At 38.5% G+C, this 23,634-nt stretch overlaps 1 protein-coding gene across 1 annotated transcript in view; it reads left to right on the top strand.

Annotated features, from left to right (window-relative positions):
• The window catches only part of PTPRT (protein tyrosine phosphatase receptor type T), a 3,212,182-nt gene that overhangs the window by 925,426 nt on the left and 2,263,122 nt on the right, over positions 1–23,634 (top strand). Inside the window, exon 2 of the mRNA XM_044089009.1 lies at positions 6,817–6,942. Coding sequence (XP_043944944.1) covers positions 6,817–6,942 — 126 coding nt within the window. The remainder of the gene's footprint in view (positions 1–6,816; positions 6,943–23,634) is intronic.

Below are 23,634 nucleotides of genomic sequence, written 5' to 3'. Positions count from 1 at the left end.
TCATCGCCCTATCATTTCTTTTATGTGTTTCCAGTTTTGCACAATGGTGATGTTCTATACTGCAGTATACATTCCAAGGCAGTAACAACATAACAACATAAGCATAACACACAGATTCAGGCACTCTACCCCTCTATCATTTTGCACTCATCTGGCCTTAGAATGCAAACAGACTAGGCATCTATAGACATGTAATACTTTCAGCACTATTGCTCTGCCATTCTGCAAACAGTGCTCCTCTATTCAGCAACAAGACACTACATGTGCAGAGATCCCCCCACAAAAAAAATCCTTTAATCAAATACTCACATTCCTTCCAGAGCTTGGCTTCCTAGAGTCTTTAAATGCTTTCAGCAAAAAACAGCAGTGCTCTGTGCTCATATACCACATGTACAAGGTTTTAACAATCTTTAGCAAGTCCTAATATTATACAACTTTTAGTATAGCTGAAAATAAAAATGTACCAATATTGCACTCTGCAACATCTTAAGCAAGTAGCTTCTATGATTTCTTAGCAAACATCAGTTTCATACCTCTCAACCTCTTAAAGCAAGAAATCTGGATAAAGCCATAAATAGTGGGGGACCCCATCCAAAAAGTAGAGGCAATTTTTAAATATTGCTCTTACAAACTTAGAAAGTTGATAGAATGACAGGTTTTGCACTAGCATGAATTTTCTGAATGATAAGAAATTTGAAACTCTAATGCCCATCATTATTTTCGGACTTCAATTGTTATTGATTTGTCACTGATTTGCCAGAAAATCACAATTTTCTGGAAAAAAGGACCAAAAATACAGGCAAAAATCTGGACAGTCTGCGAAAATCTGTACAGTTGAGAGGTATGATGGCAGCTGTTTCTGTCTTCTTTCATAATATGCATTTTAAGATATACTGTCACACTTTGCAGTATTTTGAAGAAAGTATACGTACAATTTTGCTGTATTTTGAAGAAAGTGTATTTTTTTCTCTATAATAAAATCTCAAGATATCTGTAATTGTTCAAGCCTCCACACCCTGGACACTGCAACTCAACTCTGGGCTGTCCTGCAAAAAGAATGGGCATGTTGTTTGCCTAGTAGAGCAATTCTCACTTGTCTTTTTAAACAAGTTTCATTTCCACTTTTACTACTGGTTATTAGTGAAGGCATACATAAGTTTGGCTGTATAGCAGGATGATAAGTTTTACATGTCCATCCATCCTCAACCCCTTTTTCCCATTTTGTACATGGGATTGGAGTCTCATTGACTGTAAAAGCTGCAGAGTTTGCAGAATCCCGTTTATTGCACAAAAACTAAAACAACTAAGCGCTTTCGCCTGTAAGACATATAGGCTTCTTCAGAGTTGTCTTAGCATAATTAAACACTGTTTAAATGCTATCAATTAAAACTACCCCAACCAATCACAACAAGGGTGTAGTCTGCATCAACAACTGAATGCATACTTATTCTTGTCAAATGTAAAATCCACACTCTACATAAACTGTTAATAAAATTCCTTCCATTATTTCATTTTTCCTTTTAAGGAATCAAGTCTTGGCTTAATTTAAAAAATGGTTTTAAAGAAATATAATAATTCATGCCAGGAAATACTGAAGAATTTAAATGCAACTGCCAGTTAAATTCATTTGCTTCTAGGAGAGTTTTGCCACCCCCCTCTCTCATTGTAGGTCACCTTATCTATCATAAAAAAAAAATACATTTCTTAAAATTTAAACACTTGGTGGTATGAAGATACAGAGCATTGTGGACATCCCTGTTTTTAATAGCCCTCACATGCTCTTGTATCCTCTCCTTTAGTCTTCTAGTGGTTTTTCCTACATAAAACTCGGGGCAGGAAAGACAGGTGGCAACATATACAACCATAGAGGAGTTGCAATTGCATCTCCCTGGACACTTCAATGTGTAACTTGTATTTATCACAGAAATGTAGGGCCCATTGTTAATATATTTACAAGAACTACAGGCACCTCAGTTAGTCATGATAGATCTATATATTCCTACTTCCTTACTATGTTTTGATTCCAACATGTTTTTAATATTTCTGTATCTCTGGCAGTTGCGTTTAAATTCTTCAGTATCTCCTGGCATGAATGATTATATTTCTTTAAAACCATTTTTAAAATTAAGACAAGACTTGATTCCTTACAAGGAAAAATGAAATAATGGAAGGAATTTTATTAACAGTTTATGTAGAGTGTGGATTTTACATTTGACAAGAATATGTATTCAGTTGTTGATGCAGACTACACCCTTGTTGTGATTGGTTGGGGTAGTTTTAATTGATAGTATTTAAACATTGTTTAATTATGCTAAGACAACTCTGAAGAAGCCTATATGTCTTACAGGCGAAAGTGCTTAGTTGTTTTAGTTTTTGTGCAATAAACGGGATTCTGGTTTACCGGACTGGTTGCAAAAAGCATTTTATTTTTTATTTTTCAATTTTTGTCTTTTTGACTATTGTCTCATTGGTTTTTGTTGTATACTACTAGTAAGCTTTAAGTCCTTCCTTGGGTGTGAGCACAGCGTAAGCCTGCCATACCCTCAGTGTTTACCGGTTATTAACAGCAGTTATCTCATATGACACCTGCCTGCCATTCCTCACCCGCACATAAAAGGATGTCTGTTTCTGAGCTTGTCCGCCAAAAAAAAAAAAAAAAAAACTGCACTCAAGGAGGGGAGCACAATAAACAAAAAGGCACTTTTCACACCTAATAGGTAAGGTTAACAATGATGAGGCTTTATTTCCTTTGCTGTATGATTCTATAACATGTTTTGCTACACATATTACTGTGATAAATCCACTGTAAACTATGTATTTTCTTCTTAAGTACTTTTGCAGCAGCTGTATAAATGAGAAAGGAAGCTGTGCAGTTTGTGCAAGCAAATCACTTTTAAAAAGAAGTAGTTTTGTGGCTAATTGTGGTGTATTTTTTATAAAGGAAGATATTCACAAAGAGCTGACAGTTGTGCCCTGACAGTGGGATTTCTTCCTGTAATATTTTGTTATTTTAAGCATCACATTCCAGAATTAAACTGTGTCTGGAATGTTTTACAGTACAAGTCCTGCACCTGCAATCCGGCACATAAAAAGATTACTGAACAATTTCAGGATTCCGAAAGTGGACAGTTTTCCAGTTTGCATGGCTGTCTGTGTAAGGTACATTAGCTACGATTTTCTGGCTTGTTGGGTATTAGCGAATATAGATTTACGCCATAAACTAGCAATGACAGTCAGGGAAAGGTGCTGTTGAAGGAATCTTTGCCCTATTACATACTACTATTATTTCAATAAGCTAATGGTAATTTTTAGCTATACTGTAGTAAGTAAATACCCCACAATTAGTAAGCTATGCTTATGGACTTTAACATTTCTTTAACAGCTAATGATAACTTAGGCTTACATATGCTATGCACCTTTTTTAAATTGTTTTTTTACTTACCCGGAGGTTGAGTAACCGGAGGAGCCAGAGAAAGTAGATTTTCTCATCCTGTGGAGTGTGGACACGGTTTGGGTGGTGGTGGTTGCTGGGCGGACTGACAGACTTTGCTGCAGCAGATGTTGGACAAGTTGAGAACTTAATTAAATTGTAATAATATGCACAGGAGTGATACTCGCTGCTGCCTGCCTGCTGGTATTCCATGACACTGATGTCATTCTCCCCTGCACGTTGATGATGCAGGATACCCTGGCGATGTGTGGTAATGTCAACCATGAGTTTAAAGTTGTATTACCAAAAAAAAAAAAAAAATTGAAAAAAAATCAGGAATTAAAGGGACTACTCGGGAGTTCATGGTGTCCCATTTTTTGGCCTCAAAAGTGGTAAATACAGATGAATTGGTTGAGATGTATGGTACAGATCATGTATTTAAGTTTAGAGTAATACAAGGATATTTTTTTAACATAAGAGGTGGTGATGTTTTAAATGTCACTGAACTAGATGAATACAGGTGGATTTTAAAATTGCAGGCTGACCATGCACCTGGATTAAATAATTCAGTTAGTTTAAAACCTGTATTAAAACAAAAGCAAATTACACTGAAGTGAATGTTGCTATTGACTGCCAGCATCTGTTGTGCTTTTTAAGTTGCTTTTGAATGTACTTTTTATATGTGTTGCTGTGTCTTTAAATTTTAGGTTCTCTGTATAACAAGCTGAGCTCTTATTGGATGGTGGGATCATGTGCTGTATTTAAAAACTCTGTATTTGAACTGTGGTTTATATGCATTGAAGAAGGGATTATTTGTATTAGGATTAACATAAATGAGTTTTTTTTTTATTTCTGGTGCTGCGATGCAGTTTTTACTTAATATCTCTCTGTGTAACCATGCCATTTTCTTCTTATCTAAGACAGCATATGTGGAGAGGATGCACACTTACATGCTGCCTGCCACACAACTAAGAGTGGTGCATATGCATGAAACTGCTACTTTTATCAGCTGTTCCAGCACTTTTCTTTATAGTTATATTAGTTATTTTGGTGTGCCTGTTCTACTTTAGCATGAGCAGAATGTGACGTAATTGTAACACTTACTGCAGGAAGCAGGAGAGGCTTGCAACTGACCATAGTTTTATCCGCACACAAGTGCTGACTTGTGTTTTAAATATATTCAGTCCATATTTATAATAGCTTCACTTATAGCAAACTTGCCACTGAGTCTCCTCACTCCCTGCGAGTACAGGTTATAGATTTGTTACATAGGCATCACAGTCATGTCTGGTCCCTGCTGAGGCTGGGACTGATTCCTAGAGGACTGCTGAGTCTAAAGGGTTCCTGGCTCTTCATTGACTGGTAGCCATGCCTGAAATGACCTAGAAGGATCAAGTGTCAGAGGGCATGGGGGAGAGCAGTGGTCAGTTACAAGGCCCAGATGGAGAAACTCCTGAAGTGTACAGACTCTCTGTCATCCATCTGGCTTTTGCCATCAGGATAGGGTGTAATCAATGCTGTCAAACACCCTAATCCATTTTAGGGTGATGAATGTCTGAACTATCCCAATAGGTTGTGCAGCAGAAGGGATTGCTGCTCATCTTAATCCACTCTATACTATATGTGCTGACTTCCACTTGTGTCATACCCCATACTATATGCATTATCTAATCCTTCACATCACCATGTCCCTGTCCTATGATTACGTCTGGCCATTCCGTACTTTGCCATAATATGCACTTCCATACCTGTTGGTTTGTGCTGGTGTGTGTGTGTGTGTGTGTGTGTGTGTGTGTGTGTGTGTGTGTGTGTGTGTGTGTGGATGTGTCGATGTGTCTGTCTGTCCACACACTGTCCTCATGTCCGCTCTTACCTGCTTTTTATTTTTCTTTCCCCCTTCCCTTCTCTCCATATAATGAAATGCGGTGCTCTTTCCCTTCCAAAAATGTACTGTCATTTCCTCATCCTGCACACTGTTGCTATGCCAATTTGTATGACTATTGTTTGTTCTTCCTCTTTTTCCTGCTTTTCCATAGAAACCTTTCATTCCTTTTTATACATATGGCAGGTATTTTCATATTTGGACAAGTTGGAATCCTGCTAGTTGAGTTTCTCATTCATATTGAATCTCACCATAACAGCCCTCCAAAATGTTTGCAAGACATAGACTTGCCCCACCTGCAGAATCTGTGTGTGTGTTCATTTCAGAGGTTTTCTGGGGAGATATTTAATGCTTTTTTTGTTGATGATGTCTGAGTCAATGGACCAGGAAACTGACTTATCAATATAGACATGGCGGTCACCATAGTACTGTGGAGGCAGATACTGTGCAGTGATATAGATTTCTGTGGTAGTTTGTGCTGCCCTTCCAAAGGATGCATTAGTCCACAAACCCTCTCAAATATCTACAGTTCTTTATATTTCATTTGTCTTGGCTGATAACTTCACGTTCGCACAAGATTACACAATGGGATGCACAGCTACTCCATGGATACGCTGCTGTACTTTAGGGATATGGATTTCAGTGTATGAATTTTTTCACTTGTATTGTTGTGTTCCTGCTCATTTAAGTACCCTGAAGTACAGCTCTGCTTTCCTGACTGATTTGGATATTTCACTTCACCCCTTGTTACCAAATAGTACTGTATAGCTTTGGTGGGCCTTTATGAATTCCAGCTAGACTGTCAGAATTCTAACATTAGAGAAACACAATACAGCAACAGTTATATTCAGGTGAATTTAAATGTGGATAGAGACAGACTTTCAGAGTTATTGTTTAGGAAAGTATACCTATAAAATAAATTGATGGGTGTTACCAAACTGGGATTAGCTAGATTTATTTTAAACCACTGTGAGTTGAATGCATAAAGTATAATGTTTTAACATACCCCTCAGCACTGATCTTTGAGATCATTCCACTTTATGCATATAAATCAGTTACTTAAACCTCATATTTTCACAATGTCTCCTGCGTGTGTGTTTATAAAAAGCACAATTACTTTGTTGTGGAATCATGATAAGGTAAAAGGTATTCTTTTCATAAGCATATAATAGTGATTTACTGCAGACATGAGTGCTGAATTACTATTTTGCTGCTAAAATAAATCATATCTGTTCATAATAACCAAGATAAGACCTAAAACTGCAGAATTTTGACATTTAGATTTGTGTTTAGTTTTATCTGAGGAAGTTGTGTTAATGTCAGCAAGCTTTTAATATCCTAAAGAAAAAAATGTGTTCACTGGTAGGTAAGGCCTTAAAACTGACTCAGTGTGCCCTAAAGGCAGACAAAATAAATATAATGAAAATGTTTTTGTTTTTTATAGAACATAATAATGAGAAGTGAAAATTACATGCAAGTTTTACTCATTTCTTTTTGCCCACAGGTACTTGTTCTTTTGATGAACTCTATAGCAACTGTGGCTATAGCGTGGCTCTTGGAACTAATGGCTTTTCATGGGAACAAGCCAATACATGGGAAAAGCCTTCTATTGATCCTGCCCTGCCAACAGGTAATAGCAAAACAAGCACAGTAATGTTCTTTACCTTGCCATCTATGTAACTGAATAGTATCTGAAGATGTAAATAGCTCTTTTATAAGCTGATGCATGAATTGTATTGGTCAACATTTCAATTAAAATAAAGGTTATAATTCTCCTACAAGTTATAACAGTTAAGATAATTATTATACATATTTTAGGAGAACTGGTTAATATTGGATTAATTTGTTAAGCTTCTGCTGTTCAGAATGAACCCCCCCCCCATGAACGCATACACACACACACACACACACACACACACACTATTCTAAGAGACGGTTTAGAGTGTGGAGGGTGAAGCACCAGTACTGGGTGCTTAAGGGGGCACAGGCTTAAAAAGGCAATTTATTTTATAGGTTCTGGAGGAGCTTTTTCTCACGGAGTGCAATTTCAAGAAGCTGAACATCTTGAATCTCTGTAAATGACGTCTCTGACTTTTCTTAACAGTACTTTGAAATGTGCGCTATTACCTCTGCAATGATTTTATAATCTAGGTCTAATTGGACTGTATGTATAACATTCATTAGGAAATGCAATATCCTTCACCAGTCTTTTCTTTTTAGAGATTCCTTATCTATTAAAGATGTATATTGAGATGGTACCACGGCTAGATGAAAATGTTAGCAACAGTATTAAGAATGTGAACGCAGAATGCTGGAACATTTTACTGTAGCATCACAGAAAATTTGTTTTAGTTTTATTATGCATAAACAAAAAAGTTCTAAGATGGATAGTAGGATATCTAAATACAACATAGCAGTCTTCCCATAAGAGACACCATCAAACAATGTACAACGCAGTTTCTGTGGTATCTTTCTTACTTCTAATTCTGTTCATTGATTATTATGTTTTTACATTTGCCCACATTAGCTCATCTTAATAATACATAGGCATGCACTGGTGTTTTCTTTACTGCATTAGGTGTGCGAAAGACCTGTTAATTTGATTGGATGCGAGTGCTTCAAATAACTGTCACTTGAATTAATATGCCTTACTTGTATTGCATGCCTTTTTATGACTGTAATTATGATTATGCAAAAGAAGTATTTACTGCCTAAATGGACTCCATTTTTTTCTTTATGCATGCATAACATTTGGTTTCTATTTGGTTACTAAATAATTACTGTATTACACTGCTGAATATGCTGTACAGATGAGCATTATGTTTAGAGATGGGCATTTTTTTCGTAGGTCACCATCAGTTTGTCTTCTGAGGCAGGTATCAGAGCAAAGCAGAACTCTTGTTAGCAGTGTAACATCACTATTAGCTGACATACTGGTAGTTCTGAAGGTCTGATTGTAATATTTTATTTTATTTATTTAACATTTGTTTACCAAGAAAATCCGACTGGGGCGGAGCCCATTTTCAGCAGAGGCCCTAGGAAAAATGCTCTAGACACATGTCTTTGGAATGTGGGAGAAAACCTACATTAACAAAGGGAAGACATGCAGACTCTGCACAGAAGACACCCCAGCCAAGAATCAAACAGGAGAACCTGTTGCTGTGAAACGACAATGCTAACTGCTGTACCACTGCACCACCCATGTTATGTGTTAATTACTATAAGGAGTAGTATTGCTTGTAGTCACAGTTAAGGGTGGCATTATTCATGGTCTTACATCCTGTGTACTTCAAAGCATGAGCACTAGAAACTACTTGAGAAGGGGAGGTTTTGGATTTTATGTTCTTGAATGGGAGGAAGATGAGATTTAAGATCTAATAGTAGGCATCCAGTGACATGGTTCTATATCATCTGGGACAGTAGGTCAAGTAAAAAAGTGATGATTCTGGGAAATGTGCTAGCAGAATTTGACAAAATGGGGGAGTGTATTACGAAAGCTCTAGCAAGCACTGAATATAGTGTAGAAACTTAAAGATTTGGACATGGTAAGACCGAAGCAATGGTCTGAAATGTAGCAATTTAAATTAAAAAAATGGAAGATAGTAAATACATACATACATAATGAAACAACTGCGCATGGCAGACAGTAATCTGGTAGAAGAATACACAACTACAGAATAAGAAACAGCAATGAGTCAGAAAGAAACTGGGGGTTTAGAGGTCATAGGCTCATAGGTCTATGCTAGACTAATGACCACCAGGGCCTTTGAAAGCCTAGCCATGCAACCCAACCCATTTGTGTCCCTGTGTATCGTGGATGCTTGGGAGGGAGCATGATAGTTAAGAAGTTTCTAGAGGGTGTGTGTGTGTGTGTGTGTGTGTGTGTGTATGTATGTGTGCTTGTGCGGGGTATTTTTAGTTCAAATGTTGCTTTCTACCTCTGTTTATCAGAGACAGGGGACCTAACCCAGGGAAAATTTGCAATTACCCATCTATTGGTCAAAGTTGTGCTTAAATAGGGTTAAGGGTGAACTTTGCTTCACATGGATGGGGATCCTATTCCAGAGCATGGGGATCCTCTGAGACACACATTTGTCTGGTGAGGTACATGCTGAAGGCAACATTGTATTTAATGATGGGTTTGATAAAGGCCGAGTAAAGTGGCAATATGACTTCCTTGGATCTGGATGCCATATGCTTACTTATATGTTGGATGATGGAATGATTTTCTTACTACCCTGCCCTCATGTTGGTCAAAGGCCAGATTACTGTCTAGACATGTTCTCAGATCCCTGAATACTGAGTCAACTTAGGGGTGTCTTATTGATTGAGTAATTAGCATGGGTGACAGTTTTCCCAAAAGACACTATAATACATTTTGTGGCATTGAGTTTTAATCTATCACTTTGACACCAGTCATCTGCGGTGTTAGACTCTCTTGTATGATGTTTTTGTCATGGAGGGAATCTGTAATAGCTCCCAGTTTGCATTCATCTGTGAGACTGGTCAGTAAAGGTCCTTCACATTAGTCTTTACCACTGAGATGCAGAAGCCAAATAAGAGTGGACCCAGCATGGAGCTCTGGGGTGCACTGCTGGTGACAGGTCTGTTAGTAGAGGTGATCTAACCAATCCTGATTTCTTGGGTTCTGTCTGTGAGTCAGCTGTCAAGCCAATGAGTTACATAGGGGTTTATGCCCAGTTTGGTGAATTTTTGAATTACATCTGAGTTGGGGTATTGTTTTGAATGCCTAAGTCAGGTTCATGTATGTGGTATGCACCATTTTTCCCTCATCCATGGCCTTGGAGATCTTCTGAAAGAAGTCCACCAGGTTTAGTAGGCATTACCCACCCTTCACAAAGTGAAACTGGGTTTGGTCCAGAGTCTGAAGGTTCTCTATGTTTTTGTTGATCATTTCAATGAATAATCCATTCCTTGTCTTTGCGTAATCAAACTAATGAGTTTGTATTTTCTGAGGTTAGTTAATGTTCCACCCTTGTGAAGTGGGATAACCATCTCAGTTCTCCAGTCACATAGTTCAAAGCCTATTTTGAGACTGTAGTTGAAAAGTGACACATGGTCCTGATAGGTCATGTTTCAGGCTACTTAGGAGGCATACCAGGATATTGTTCTGCTCATTGCGACTGTGTTTTTGGCTTAGTGATGGTGCTAGGACTTATGACCTGTTAATATTTAGGGGTGTTATGCTAGCAGGTATTTCATGGGAGGAGGTAGAGGGAGTAAGGTGACCAATTTTGAGTTGAATTTGTCAGCCATCAAATTTATGTCACTGTGCTCAGTGAAGGTGACACTAGTGACCACTAGTTCCACACATTGATTTGAGCTGCCATTTAGATTTCAGGCATATCTGTAGAAGGCCTTGTGGTTGTCTTTAGCCTATTAGGGTATCTTGACATTGTAATTGGCCTTCTTGGAATTAATTAGTCCTCTTGTTTTGTGTAATTAGAAAGGTCCTGTCATTATAGAAGTTGTTATTCATGATTTTAGACATGACATTTTTTTCTTTTTTTCTTTTGTCTACCATATTAAGATTAGAATTCCACCAGTATGGTTTGTTTTTAGAGTATCATTTGGACTTAGTTGTAATAGGTACAGCAGCCTCTGTATAGCCTTTACATGGTTGCACAGGGTCTCTGTAAACCATTCTACACAGGTTGCTCTGAATTAAGGGTCGGGAGGGACATTAAAGTTTGGCAAACTATCACTTAATAAGATGGAGTTTGCTTCAGAATAGTTTGTAACTGTTACAGAGTATGCTAGGGTTGCCATTTTTATTTTGAAGGAGTCAGCTTTGTGGTCTAACGTCAACAGTGAGGATGTGACACTGGGGGGGGGGGGTACAGTGCTCTCCCATATTGGTGAGTACCTGATCCAGTATGTTTAAATGTTTTGCGGGTGTACACACAATATGGCAAAAGGTATTTATGTTAAAGTCCAGGAATCATTGTGCCTATGAGTCTGAGGTGGTGTATTTTTCCCAGTCTATTGAAGAGTAGTTAATGTCTCTCATAAACAGTGTGTTTGTTTTAATGGTGAGTGTCTCCAGTAGGTGTAGGTAGGTACTATAGGACTCTAGGAAGATGGAGCATGACCTGTAGCTTGCTAGGTTATGGTATGGGACCTTGCTCCAGGGCATCGTCCTGTATACCAAACCTGGGGTTACACTTGTTGGTAATGTAGCTCGAGATTCCCCCACCTTTTGTCCCTGTATGTGCAGCTGATGACCTTAATGTGTGGAACACACTGAAACCTTGCACTGCCAAATACTTTCTGCAGATTTAAACCATGTCTCATTAATGGCACATATGCCTATATTCTCCATAGTGAGGACAACTTGTAAGGTGTGGAGCTTCTTGTTTAGGCTCCTGGCAGTGAGCAGTAACATCTTTAGGTTTATTTAGGTTTTTGCTATGTTGGTAGTTTTGTCAATCTGGCATTGCCTAAAAAGGCTCCAAGGGGGTGAATAGCGTTTTTGCCAATGTTCAGAAACCTAGGTGAGACAAGTGCCACCCATCCTTTGCAAAGCAACATGGTTTGTTAAGCATGTCTTCCCATGCTGATAAATACTGCATCCTCTGAAGAGACACCAGGAACTGGCATATCATGTGATGAAACATAAGAAGAGTAAAAAGGAAGATTTATCACACAGTACGATACATAAACAGGAATAATAAGCAGAAAATGTGAAGCCTTGAACTTGCTATCTAGTTCATGACGTTCTGGAGACTTCATCTTTCCAGTATCACTGTTCTAGAATATTCTCAAAGAACGATAACAAAAATGATACAGTTTTTAAATGAAAAGAAATTAGTAGAGCAGCATTTGTACAATCTTGATGAGTCGAACATGGGGTTTGGCAAGTGCAGCAGTATTAAAAAAAACATGCATCAAAGGAACATGCACATCCACATAGTCCAAGTGGGTGCAATTAGAAAATAAGGCATATTTGTAAAAGTGGTCATATTCCAATGATCTAATGTGAATGACTAAGGAGGTAGTTATGTAGATTTCATTATTTAATAAAAATAGTGGTGAATGATTTGGCAACCTTTGTGATGAAGCTGTAATGTCCGAAATCTTAAATGAATAAAAAAATGCAAGACACAATTCAAATCTAAAGATAGCAGCAGCATTCTGAAGCTGTGTTATAAACTGTTTGAGCAGTTCAGGGAAATACCAAGAAGCATTTTTTAACGGAAACATTGGTAGGATATTAGTATGGGCTTCCTGAGTAAGTGGTGGGGGATGGAAACTATAAAACAGATCAAGACTACACGGGCACACAGAAGACCATTCCTATGATGCAAGGGAAACTATGCTGTCTTTTAAGCATGACTTATGGCTTGTCGTTTGGGTAGGGAAATTGATAAGATACTTAAACCAATAAGGCTTTGTTTGTTTTTAGTGTGTATAAACTTAATTTATTAAGACCAATAAATGGAACCCAAAACATCATTGGATTCACATTAATTATAAATATATTAACCCATAAAAATTCAAGAGCTTTCAGACTTTATATACCTTCATCAAGTGAAATATACCTTGGTACAGCTGGTTTGTTGGTTTTTTGGATTCATTTTGTTTTTGTTAATAGAACATAAGTTTGTATGCTTGTACATTCCAGTGAAATAGCAAAAAACACAGGGATTGTAAGAAAAAGTATTTTAGAAGAAAATGGAAATATTTTTTGAAATTTCTGCAGTCAGACTCCTTGTGTGTGTGTATCCATACATATATATAGATAAATATATATACCAATATATATGTATAGCTACACACTCACACATTTCTCTTTCTGTGTAAACATTTTCTTTTTCTGTACATCAATATAGTAGCAAAACTTAATGGTTATGCAAGGAATCACACTTTAACAGTTGTCATGTCTTTTATCTAATATTGTTATCAAATGAAATGTTATACACTTTAAATATGCAAGTGGTCACTGAGCACGTCAAAGCAATTATGTAAAACATAATACATCGGAACTGGTAGTTAATCATTGTGTGAAACTGTTACAAAATTATGAAGTTACTATAGTAAAAAGGGTGCAGAAGTAGTTTAAAATACTTAGTGTTGATAATGTATTTAAATAATAATATTTCTGTATCTTCCACAGGAAAAAATAAATCGATCTGGTAATGTTAATATATCAGTTGTTTCCACAACATGTGTCTCATTAAGTAAAACGGGTGGGTGCAGCAATAACCAAGTAATTAGAATGAAAACTTATGAAAATTCACAAGCGAGTTTGTAAGACCATAAAGACCAAGAGTAAATAAGGACTATGTTACACAGATAAATAATGGAATGTAAAGTTTGTTTGTGTCTTTCAGGTTTTCCCGGTTAGGGGTCGCCACAGCGGAACTCCGGTCCGCTAATGATTGGCAGTTGATTTTTATGTACCGGCTTGCCAGGCCTGACGCACAACCTTCAACGAAGGTACGCCCATTCACGCATGTCTCCACGCAGAAGAGGCTCTAGCTGAGAATCGAACCGGACAGCGTCTTACTGTGAGGCAACAACGCTACCGCAGCAGCACCACCGCGGGTACAAATAATGGAATGTAAATTAATGTAAAGTAATGGGACTTAACCAAACATGTACAGCTACCTGCACCAATAGACTGAGGGAAGGTAATTACAGTGGCAAACAAATGAAGCCACTAAGAGGACGGATCCATAAATACGAGAAGTGATGTCACAATAGTTTAAAGACTCCCAAGTGAATGGAATGAAAACAAAATACTCCCCAAACATAATTGCAACAATGTAACAATGTAATCAAACACACAAAAATGAACTTGAGAAGGAGAGTAGAGCTGCCTGATGATTTGCATAAGAAAATAATAAGAAACTGATATTTGAGGGTAAAAAAAGGAACTTTTATGAAGGAATACCCAGGAAAAGTGTATGAGGAAATGCAGGACATGTATGCAATGCAGACACATTAATGATAGTGCCACAATTATATTTTCTGAGGGATTTAACAATTAAATGTAGGCATGATTGCAATATAAAAATAGCAGTATATGTTGTGACCTGTATAGGATGCCCTGCTTTTCATGTAGGAATAATGGAGCAGTACCTCAGGAGTAGGATCTATTCAGCACCTCTATTCTAATGGAAAACGAGCATTCATTGGAATGCTCAGATTATAAAAAAATATATTTTACATTTTGGGGAAGGTCAAGCCTTATGAAAGATGTGGACATTGGTCCTCCTATCTTGAATTTAAGGAATTATATTCACAACATTTGTTAAAGTCACCCAAAACCCAGGCATTAACGATAGAATATCTATAACTGGTACGCTGGTAAATTCCTTGTTGACTATTCCTCAAGTTCACTTGGATTACATTGTTGCATGGAAATGAAAGCTATTCAAATGAAAGGAGCTAGAAACTGAGCCAAGTCATCTGTTTGCCAGTATATCTTTGCAGGTACCAACTGAATCCTAAAATGGGAAGATAAAATTAGCGTTCTGTTTTAGTTGCAAGAAAAAAAAAATAGCATGAGATATAATAGGGAGAATAAAATCTGAGCCATTTCTACGGTAGTTATGAATTGTATTCTGTCTTTGTGTTATAAAGAAAATAGTATATGGACTTGTTCTCCAGTTCAGCTGGCTTTAATATATATATATATATATATATATATATATATATATATATATATATATATATTAATCTGTGAGAAATGAGTTCTAATGTATACCTAAAGATGAGGGCTACTGTTGTAAGATTTGAATTCATTGATACTATGTAACCCTGAGTGATGCCGGGCTTATAAAGTCAATAATGGAATGCATTTGATGCATATGAGTAAGAAGAAAAATATGCAGTAGTTTCATACACTGCAGTGCTAAACTGAGACATGATTGAATTAATTTATTTATTCATTTGTTAATTTTTGAATTAATGCTATGTATTATTTTGGTTAAGGTTAATAACTTGACCTTGTCATTTGCTGACTCAGAAATACATGCTAACTGAGATGAAATAACAATGATTTATTTCAGCATTACTAAAATGTTGCAGACTACCTAAATCATTGGATTTAGGACTAGGATATTTTATTTAATGCTTTATTATTATTCTAGTATAAGACTTTAGCTTTCCATTTCTGTAACTAATTGGTGTTAGTGCTACGTGTAGTTATGAGTGCAAGACAGGGTACCGAGTACTAATACGTTTTTTCAGTGAAGGGGTAGATGCTTCAGGTGGAAAGTATAAGGGGAGACATATTGCTTCTACTATGAGTGGACAAAGTTCTACTATGAGTGGACAAAGATTGTATGCTGCGGTGGTACGGCAGTAGCGTTGTTACCTCACAGCAAGAGGTTCTCCCGTTCGATTCTCAGCTTGGCTTGGGAGTGCCTTCTGTGTGGAGTCTGCATGTCCTCCCCGTGGTTGGGTAGCATTTGAAAGACATGCATGCGTAAATGGGCGTGCTATCATTGAAGGTTGAGCATCAAGCCAGCACCTCGGCGTTTCGTAAAAAAAAAAAATCTACTGCCAATCATTAGCGGACTGGAGTTCCGCTGTGGCGACCCCTTACTGGGAAAAAGCCGAAAGACAAGCAACAACATGAGTGGACAAAGATTAACCCACTGAGGATCATAAACCCTGAATTAAATTCCCTTAAAAGTTACCACCCTCCCCCACTTTATTAAGTGTTTTTACAGGGGTCAAACCCACCCTATGTCTGCAGATGTGGGGGGGGGGGGGCAAGCCCCTATAAACTTATAATTATCAACTCTATGGATTCATTAACTCAAATAAGGGGAAATTTCCCGGCAAAAAATATATCACTCACTGATGGTAATTTCCTTTGGAGGAGTTCCTTCCTTCGGCAGTTTGAATTTTGAGCAAATGAGGCTAGAGGATTCAGTCTTCATCCAACTAGAGGTACACAGGGCATATTTGTTAGATGTCGATTGGTCTTTACAGCATTACCAGCATTTAGAAATGATTCTCAACTTTTTTATTTATCTTATTTATTTGACATTTGTTTACCGGGATAGTCTGATTGGCTCAGAAGATCCCTTTTTCATATATAAAATAGAAACATAGCATGCATACATTAGAGTTTCATAGTAAAGAAGTAATAGGTGCTCAAAATTCCTGTGGCAAAATATGCTGAATATCACATCACTTGAAGTACAGCATGCATATATCAGTTACACAGTAAGCTGAAGGCAGTAACTAATAAGCTAATATAACATTATTTGATATACGGCACGCACATATTACAGTTCCACAAGTTAAGCAGAAACATTGTTTTTGCAAGGTTTCTTAAGGTTGCAGGTGATGATTGTTAGAGTCCGGGAGAGTCTATGAGAAGGGAATAGGTAAGGGATGCTTTTTAAGAAGAAAAATTGTCATTAGTATTGATTAAGATGAGTTCCTCAGATTGAATTGTAGAGGATTAAGCAGTCCAGGGAGCAAGGCATAAAAGACATAGTAAGGTGATCTTAAGCTGGTTCAGTGCAGGAGCACAGCCATGTGTTTAGACACTGTTTTAATGAAGTTTTGAAGACTGATAGGCTGGGTATTGCTCTATTATCTAGGGGAGGGGAATTCCATACTTTTGTGACAGACAAAAAGTAGAGACACTGTCCTGTTTTTTTGAGCCTTTAGAGATGGTTAGAAGTTTTTTATTCTCTGACCTTAGGGTTTTGTTTGGTTGGTAGGGTTTGATTAAGGTGCTAAGATCTCGACAGGCAGAGGGTTTGTAGATTAAGTTGTGCACAGTTAATAGTTGGATGTCGTGGAGCTTATTGGGTAATTCAAGCCAATTAAGGTTGTGTAAAGATCTACAGTGATGTGTGTGGAATTTAGAGTTTGTGGCAAACTTTGCCACTTTGTTGTAAGACTGTTCCATGTTGGATCTCGTAGAGATCTGTAAGTCAGTAAGAATAGTGGCATCATATAGTAGGGAAGGGAGCAGGAATGTTTTAGCCAGAATGACTTTAGTTGAAAAGCTTAGGAAGCGTTTATTTCTGTGGAGAAGTCTTAATTTCTGGTGAGTTTTCTTAATATTTTTCTAAACGTGGAGGTCAAATTTCAGTTGATTATCAATAATGACTCCATGCAGTTTGGTCAGCTGGACTATTTCAACAATTTTTTGTCTGTTGAATATATCTTGAATTGATCTAAGTCTGAAATGTGATTTTTTTGGGTGGAAGAGAAGGAGTTTGTTTTCTAGGATTAAGAAATAGATGAGCATTAGTAAGCCACATTTCAGTATCAGTACAAGTCTGTTGAGTGTTGGAGAGTAGTTGGGATAGTGTGTGAGAGGTGCAGGCAATAGTGGAATCGTCTGCATATTCTATGAGAGCTCTAGGGGATGGCGAACTGTTTGTTGTTTGTAAGTATATTAAACAGTAGGGGCCCAGGATCTGGCCTTGCGGGATTCCTGTGGAATTATGGAGATGGGGAAGAGTTTATTTAACCATTTAACAGCTTGTTTCCACTCATGTAACTAACTATGAAACCACTGTACTGTGGAATGGGAAAAGTCCACGTTGAAGAGTTTGCCCAGAAGTAAGGGTGAGAAACCATGTCAAAAGTGTTTGACAGGTTAAGAAATACTGCAGATATATAGTTTCCTGCTTCTCTAACTCTATTCACGGTGTCAGTAAAGGATAGTAAGGCTTGTAGATATGCTGTGGTGTGGCTGGCAACCATGCTGAGTTGGTGTATCTAGATTCCTTTGTAGTAGGTATTGCATTAGCTGTTGCTGGATACATCCTAGAATTTTAGAAATGGGAGCTAAGACAAATATAGGATGGAAATTGGCAAGTTCTGCAGAATTTCCACCTTTGTGGATGGGGATGATATGAGACATTTCCCATAGGGTAGGAACTGGTGATTCTAATATTGATCTATTGATTAGGATGCAGATTGGGTATGCAATGGTGTCAGCAGGTAGTTTAAAGTATTAGGGTGGGAAGTTTTCTGTCGAGGTGGAGCAGGGTTTCAGTTTTTGCAATAGTTTTTTTATAGTAGCTGTAGGTATTGGTTGTAATGAAAAAGTGATTGAGTTATTGGTGTGGAGTTTATGGCTGTTGTATTGGACAGGATTGGAGCAAGATGAAGAGATATTATTGGAGGTGGGAATGGAGTTGGAGAGGGAGTGTCTGATGTTGGGGATGATTGACAGTAGGTCGGATATAGATTTTATAAAGAGCTTGTTGAAGTCTTTAGCTTCTTGGGATGGAGGGCCATCTGGTGTTGGGGAATGTTCTTTCTTTGTACCTGGGTTAAGTAAGGTTGATATAGAAGAACTGAATTTTTTGGGGTTGGTTTTATGTTCAAGTTGCAGATGGGAGTAGTATGATTGCTTCTTTCTTCACTAAGTTTTTCACGTTGTTGCAGGTTTGTCTGAAATGAATGAGATTTCCCTCACTTTTATTTTACTTCCTGACATCTCAGGCAATGTGCCTTTGTTTCATAAGGTTTTTGCATGATTTGGTTAGCCATGGAGCAGGATTGTTTTTAATTCTTAAAGTACTTACAGTGGTTAGAGTATCAAGTATACATAGGAAGGTGGTATTGAAATATAGCACTGCTTCGTTGAGATGAAGAAGCTTTAGGGGTGTCCAAATCATTTTTTTAAGTAAACCATGATGGAAATTAATTAAGTTCTGGACAGATTGGTAGACTGTGTGTTTTGGGTTGGTGTGTGGTGACAAATGCGGGTAGATGGACACTATGGGAATTAGAAATGGTGCCTGCAGGGGACAAATTGGTTGGATGTGATCCTAGGATCCAGTCCAGTGTAGATTGTGAGTAAAGTCTTTATTTTACCTAGTGGGGCATTTGATGAGCTAGGAAAAAACATAGAGGTTAATACTATTTGAGGGTGAGTCAGATGCAACAGTTTGCCAGTCTATGTTTGCATCTCCTAAGATGATAGTCTCATGTTTGACTATATGGGAGGTCCAGGATGGTATATTTTCAAAAACAGGTATTTTTTGTCCTGGATAAATATATATACTACTATGATGCAGATTTTTTGGTTTTGATAAGGTTTAGGAAGAATATGAGCAGTTCAGCATGTGAGAAAGTAGGGATTTTGTTAGTGTAAGGTGTTGCATTAAATGAGGTAGTATGTAGTAGAGCTACTCTTCCTTTGTTTTGAGATCTGTCTAATCTAGCTATGGTGAAACTGGGAGGTATTACTGCAGAGTCTTATAAGTGTTTAACCAGGCTTCTGTTAATGCTAGTATGTTTGGTTTGTTTTGGTCTATCCAGGCATGTAGTGGGGATATTTTACATAGACTTCTGAAGTTAGGTGATGTTTAATTTAGGTTTGTATGACATAATCTAGGGTTAAGGTTAGTAGAGGGGGGCAAGCTTAATTTAAATCACTGACCTTTAGTCCTCTGTGCTAACTGCCAGACATGATTATAGCTGATTTCACAAAAATTGGGAGCAGTTCAGAGTGGGGAATGGTTAACTATAGCTCTAGAGACATTTGGCACCCTGGATATAATATCCGCAAGTAGGGAACATTTTAAAGCTAATTATGTCAGCAAACCTCCACTTCCATATAGTAATCACATAATACTAAAGATGAATAATTCTGACTATATAGAGTATTATGATTGGGTCTCTGATCATAACTAATGCATTATATCTTCGAGAAAAATGGATGTGGAGAAATTCACCTTGAGAGCAAAGCTCAAGAGGTAAATCTTGTCGCTCATGTCAAAACGCACATATATAAAAGGTTTTGACTGGGGAACCTGATCATAATTCCTTAGGTTCATAGGTTCATACTAGGCTATCTGCCCTAGGGCATTTATAAGCCTTGCCAGAGTGTGTTTGGCTTTCGCCACCCATTTTGAATTAATTTTGCTATGCCCTTTTTCGAGGTTAGTATACTGTGCCTCTGTCTAACAGTGACACAAAAGTGATATCCGGGGTAAACCTACGATCTCCCATCCACTCATCAAGATTCCTCTTGAAGAGAGTCAGTGAGGGACTCTGCCTAACCTGGACTGGGATTTTATTCCAGAGTGAAGGGAGACTCTGGGTTATGATTCTGTCCCTCCAGCATGTCCTATTTATTTCAGTGCTGAGGTTCAAGTCTCTTGAGCGCGTAGCTCGATGGGATTTGGATTTTCTGAGGTGCAGCGTGTCCATTAATTCTGGGTTGGACATGGCTTTATACGTCAGGCACAGATCGCCTCTGAGCAGGTGGTATGCCACTGAGTAGAGCTGGAGTTTCTTTAACCGGGCAGCATATGGCATCTGTTTGAGCCCTTTGATCCTCTTGGTGAGGCACTTTTGGGGTCTTTCCAGTTGCTGCAGGTGTCTGGTAAGGTACATCCCAAAAGGGGCATTATACTCAATTATGGGCCTGATGAGGGATGAGTAAAGAGGCACGATGACCTCCCCTGATCTAGATGTGAATCCCTTCATGATTAGGTGGGCTATATAAAATGTTTTTCTAACCACTTTGGCCACGTGGTTGTCAAATGAGAGATTGCTATCAACTTGGGTCCCCAGGTCCCTAATTACTACTTCCGTACTTAATGGATTACCACCTATGTGGTAATTTGTGGGCACTTTGTTTTTGCCAAAGGGGATGACTATACCCTTTTTGGCGTTTAGCTTGAGGCCATGGCTCTGGCACCAGTTGTCTGTTTCTATGAGGCCCTTTTGGAGGATGCTTGTGTCGGCTGGAGAGTCTATTATGGCGCCCAGTTTGCAGTCATCTGCAAACTTGGTCAGCCACAGTCCTTCCATGTTGGTCTGTACCTCCGAGAAATATATACCGAACAAGAGAGGTCCCAGGACTGAGCCTTGTGGGATGCCACATGTAACTGGTTTGGAGTCTGACATGGCTCCAGCAATTCTAACCATGTGGGTTCTGTCCTTGAGCCAGTTTGCAACCCATCTAGTGACATAGGGGTTTATATTTTAGCTGGTGAGCTTATCTATAATGCCAGAGTGGGGTATTGTATCGAAGGCTTTTGCAAGGTCCAGGTAGGCTGGGTGGACCACCTTCCCCTCGTCAATGGCCTTGGTGACTGTTTCAAAGAAATCGACCAGGTTTAAGAGGCAGGATCTGCCCTTAACATAGCCGAACTGGGTAAGATCCAGTGTCTGTAGGTCCCCAATATCTTTATTTACGAGGTCCATGATGATTCTTTCCATAGCTTTGCAGACCAAGCTAGTCAGGATTATGGGGCAATAGTTTCCAGGATCCGTTGAGGCACCACCTTTGTGGAGAGGGACCAGTGTTGCTGTACGCCACTCTTTGGGTACATATCTTGTAGTAAGGCTGAGACTGAACAGTAGTTTTATGTTTGGGTTTAGCTCTTCTTGGAGTTCATGTAGGACACAGCCCGGGACACCGTCTGGTCCCATTGATGCTGTGTTTTTTGTGTTATGTCAGGGGGGGCAGCTTTCTGCTTGGATAGATATTTGCCCTTTTGGTGGGGAGGGGGGAGAAGTTTGCACTGAACCTGTCAGCTAGGATGTTGGCAATGTCTGTGGGTTTGGTGTATTTTTTCATTTTGGACTAATTCTGAGCATATCTGGGAATTCCCACCCAGGTTCCTAACATAACTAAAGAAAGCCTTGTGATTATCCTTAGTGTCCTGTGCAATTTTTCTCTCAAAGCTGGCCTTAGACAATTTTATGAGTGCCCGTAGTTTTTTGCTAATACTGATCAGAGATGCCTTCCCTTTTTGGGATTTTGCTCTATCATGTAGTAGCTTCCTCCTCCTATTGTATAGTTTGTTTATGGCTGGGGTCCACCAGACAGGACGTCTGCCTTTGGAGGACTGGGTCTTGGTTTTATTTGGGATTGCATGATCCATGCATTCCTGAAGGTGTTCATAGAATGCATTTATAAAGGATTCTGTGGTCTAGGCCATATTTTTCACAGGCCCGGGGGCTTTGAAGGATTCCACCTCAGTTTTGAGGAGTGTGAAATTTGCTTTAGAGAAGTTTTTCACTGTGGTTTTCTGGGCAGTGGGTGGGGTTGGGATGTGAATATCCAGTGAGATTAGTTTATGGTCTGATCTTACCGGTGAGGGATACACTTCTGGTCTGGAGCATAGAGTCCCCATGTTGGTGATGATCAGGTCCAGTATGTTTTTTTTCCCTCTTGTGGGAGTGGTAACAAATTGTTCCATAGCATTTGAGTTTATAAATTCTAGGAGCCTTTGGGCTAGAGTGTTGGAGCTAGATTAATGCTCCCAGTCTATGTTTTGGTAGTTGAAGTCTCCCAATATAATGGTGTTTGGAGAGACCGTCATATTTTCCAGTGTTCTCAGGAAGGCTGAGTGGGGTTCCTGGGTTTGGGAGGGTGGTCTGTTGCAGGCTATAAACTGGAAGGCAGTTTTACCCACTGTTAGTAGCACATGGATAGTCTCTGATGCTTCGTGCTGTGCCACCAACCTGGAGGTGTGGGTATCTTTGATGAATATTGATACTCCCCCTCCTTTTGTGGTTCGGTCCAAGTTTTGGGGCCGAAAAGCATGGTATGAGGTATAACCTGGTAGTGCTGGGGTGCTCTCGGGAGCCTTGAACCAGGTTTCGGTTACTGCACAGACATGGAGCTTAAACTGCTTCAGTGTGTTGTACATAAATGCAGTATCACTAAGTTTTTTACAGCTTTAAAAAGCTATCATACACTTACCACTGTCACACAGTGAACAACCACCACAGAACATCGACAGGAAGATAAAACGTTTTTAAAGTGTATGCCTATATTAATAGTTTAAGAACTCTGTTAAAAAAAAAAAAGAAAAACACCTTAGTTAGCACCCACCCTCAAAAATGAAGGGATGAATGAAGTGTTTAATACTTTCCCACATCTATACTGTGGTGACTTTGGATTGATGTAAATATAATAACATGAGACTGGTGCTTAACAACATCGAATGATGCTTATTAAAAACCTTTCTGAAATCATATACGATCATGTCTGGCAGTTAGCACATAGGACTAAAGGTCTATGCGTTTAATTAGATGCTTCTTATGTCCTAGTTTTAAGTTTATTTATATTTATGTTCTTTCCCCTTAATTTTCCTATTGGGTGACTCTGAGATGATTCTGAGTAAGTCAGTTAACTAGATAATGGATCTGGGTCACCTCTGAAAGGGGGCAGATGTATGCAATGGGCTTATTTTGTCTATAAATAGTTAAAATAAAAAAAAAACACACACACCAACTGTTATTTTAGTGAGTTTAGTAAATGATGATATAATCCGCGGTGGTGGTGCTGCACTAGCATTGTCGCTTCACAGTAAGACGCTGTCCAGTTCAATTCTCAGCTAGA

This window comes from Protopterus annectens, chromosome 12.part0 (assembly GCF_019279795.1).
Source record: "Protopterus annectens isolate FY-2018-M chromosome 12.part0, PAN1.0, whole genome shotgun sequence".
Taxonomy (NCBI): Eukaryota; Metazoa; Chordata; order Ceratodontiformes; family Protopteridae; genus Protopterus; species Protopterus annectens.
This window is presented reverse-complemented; position numbering and strand designations above follow the sequence as displayed.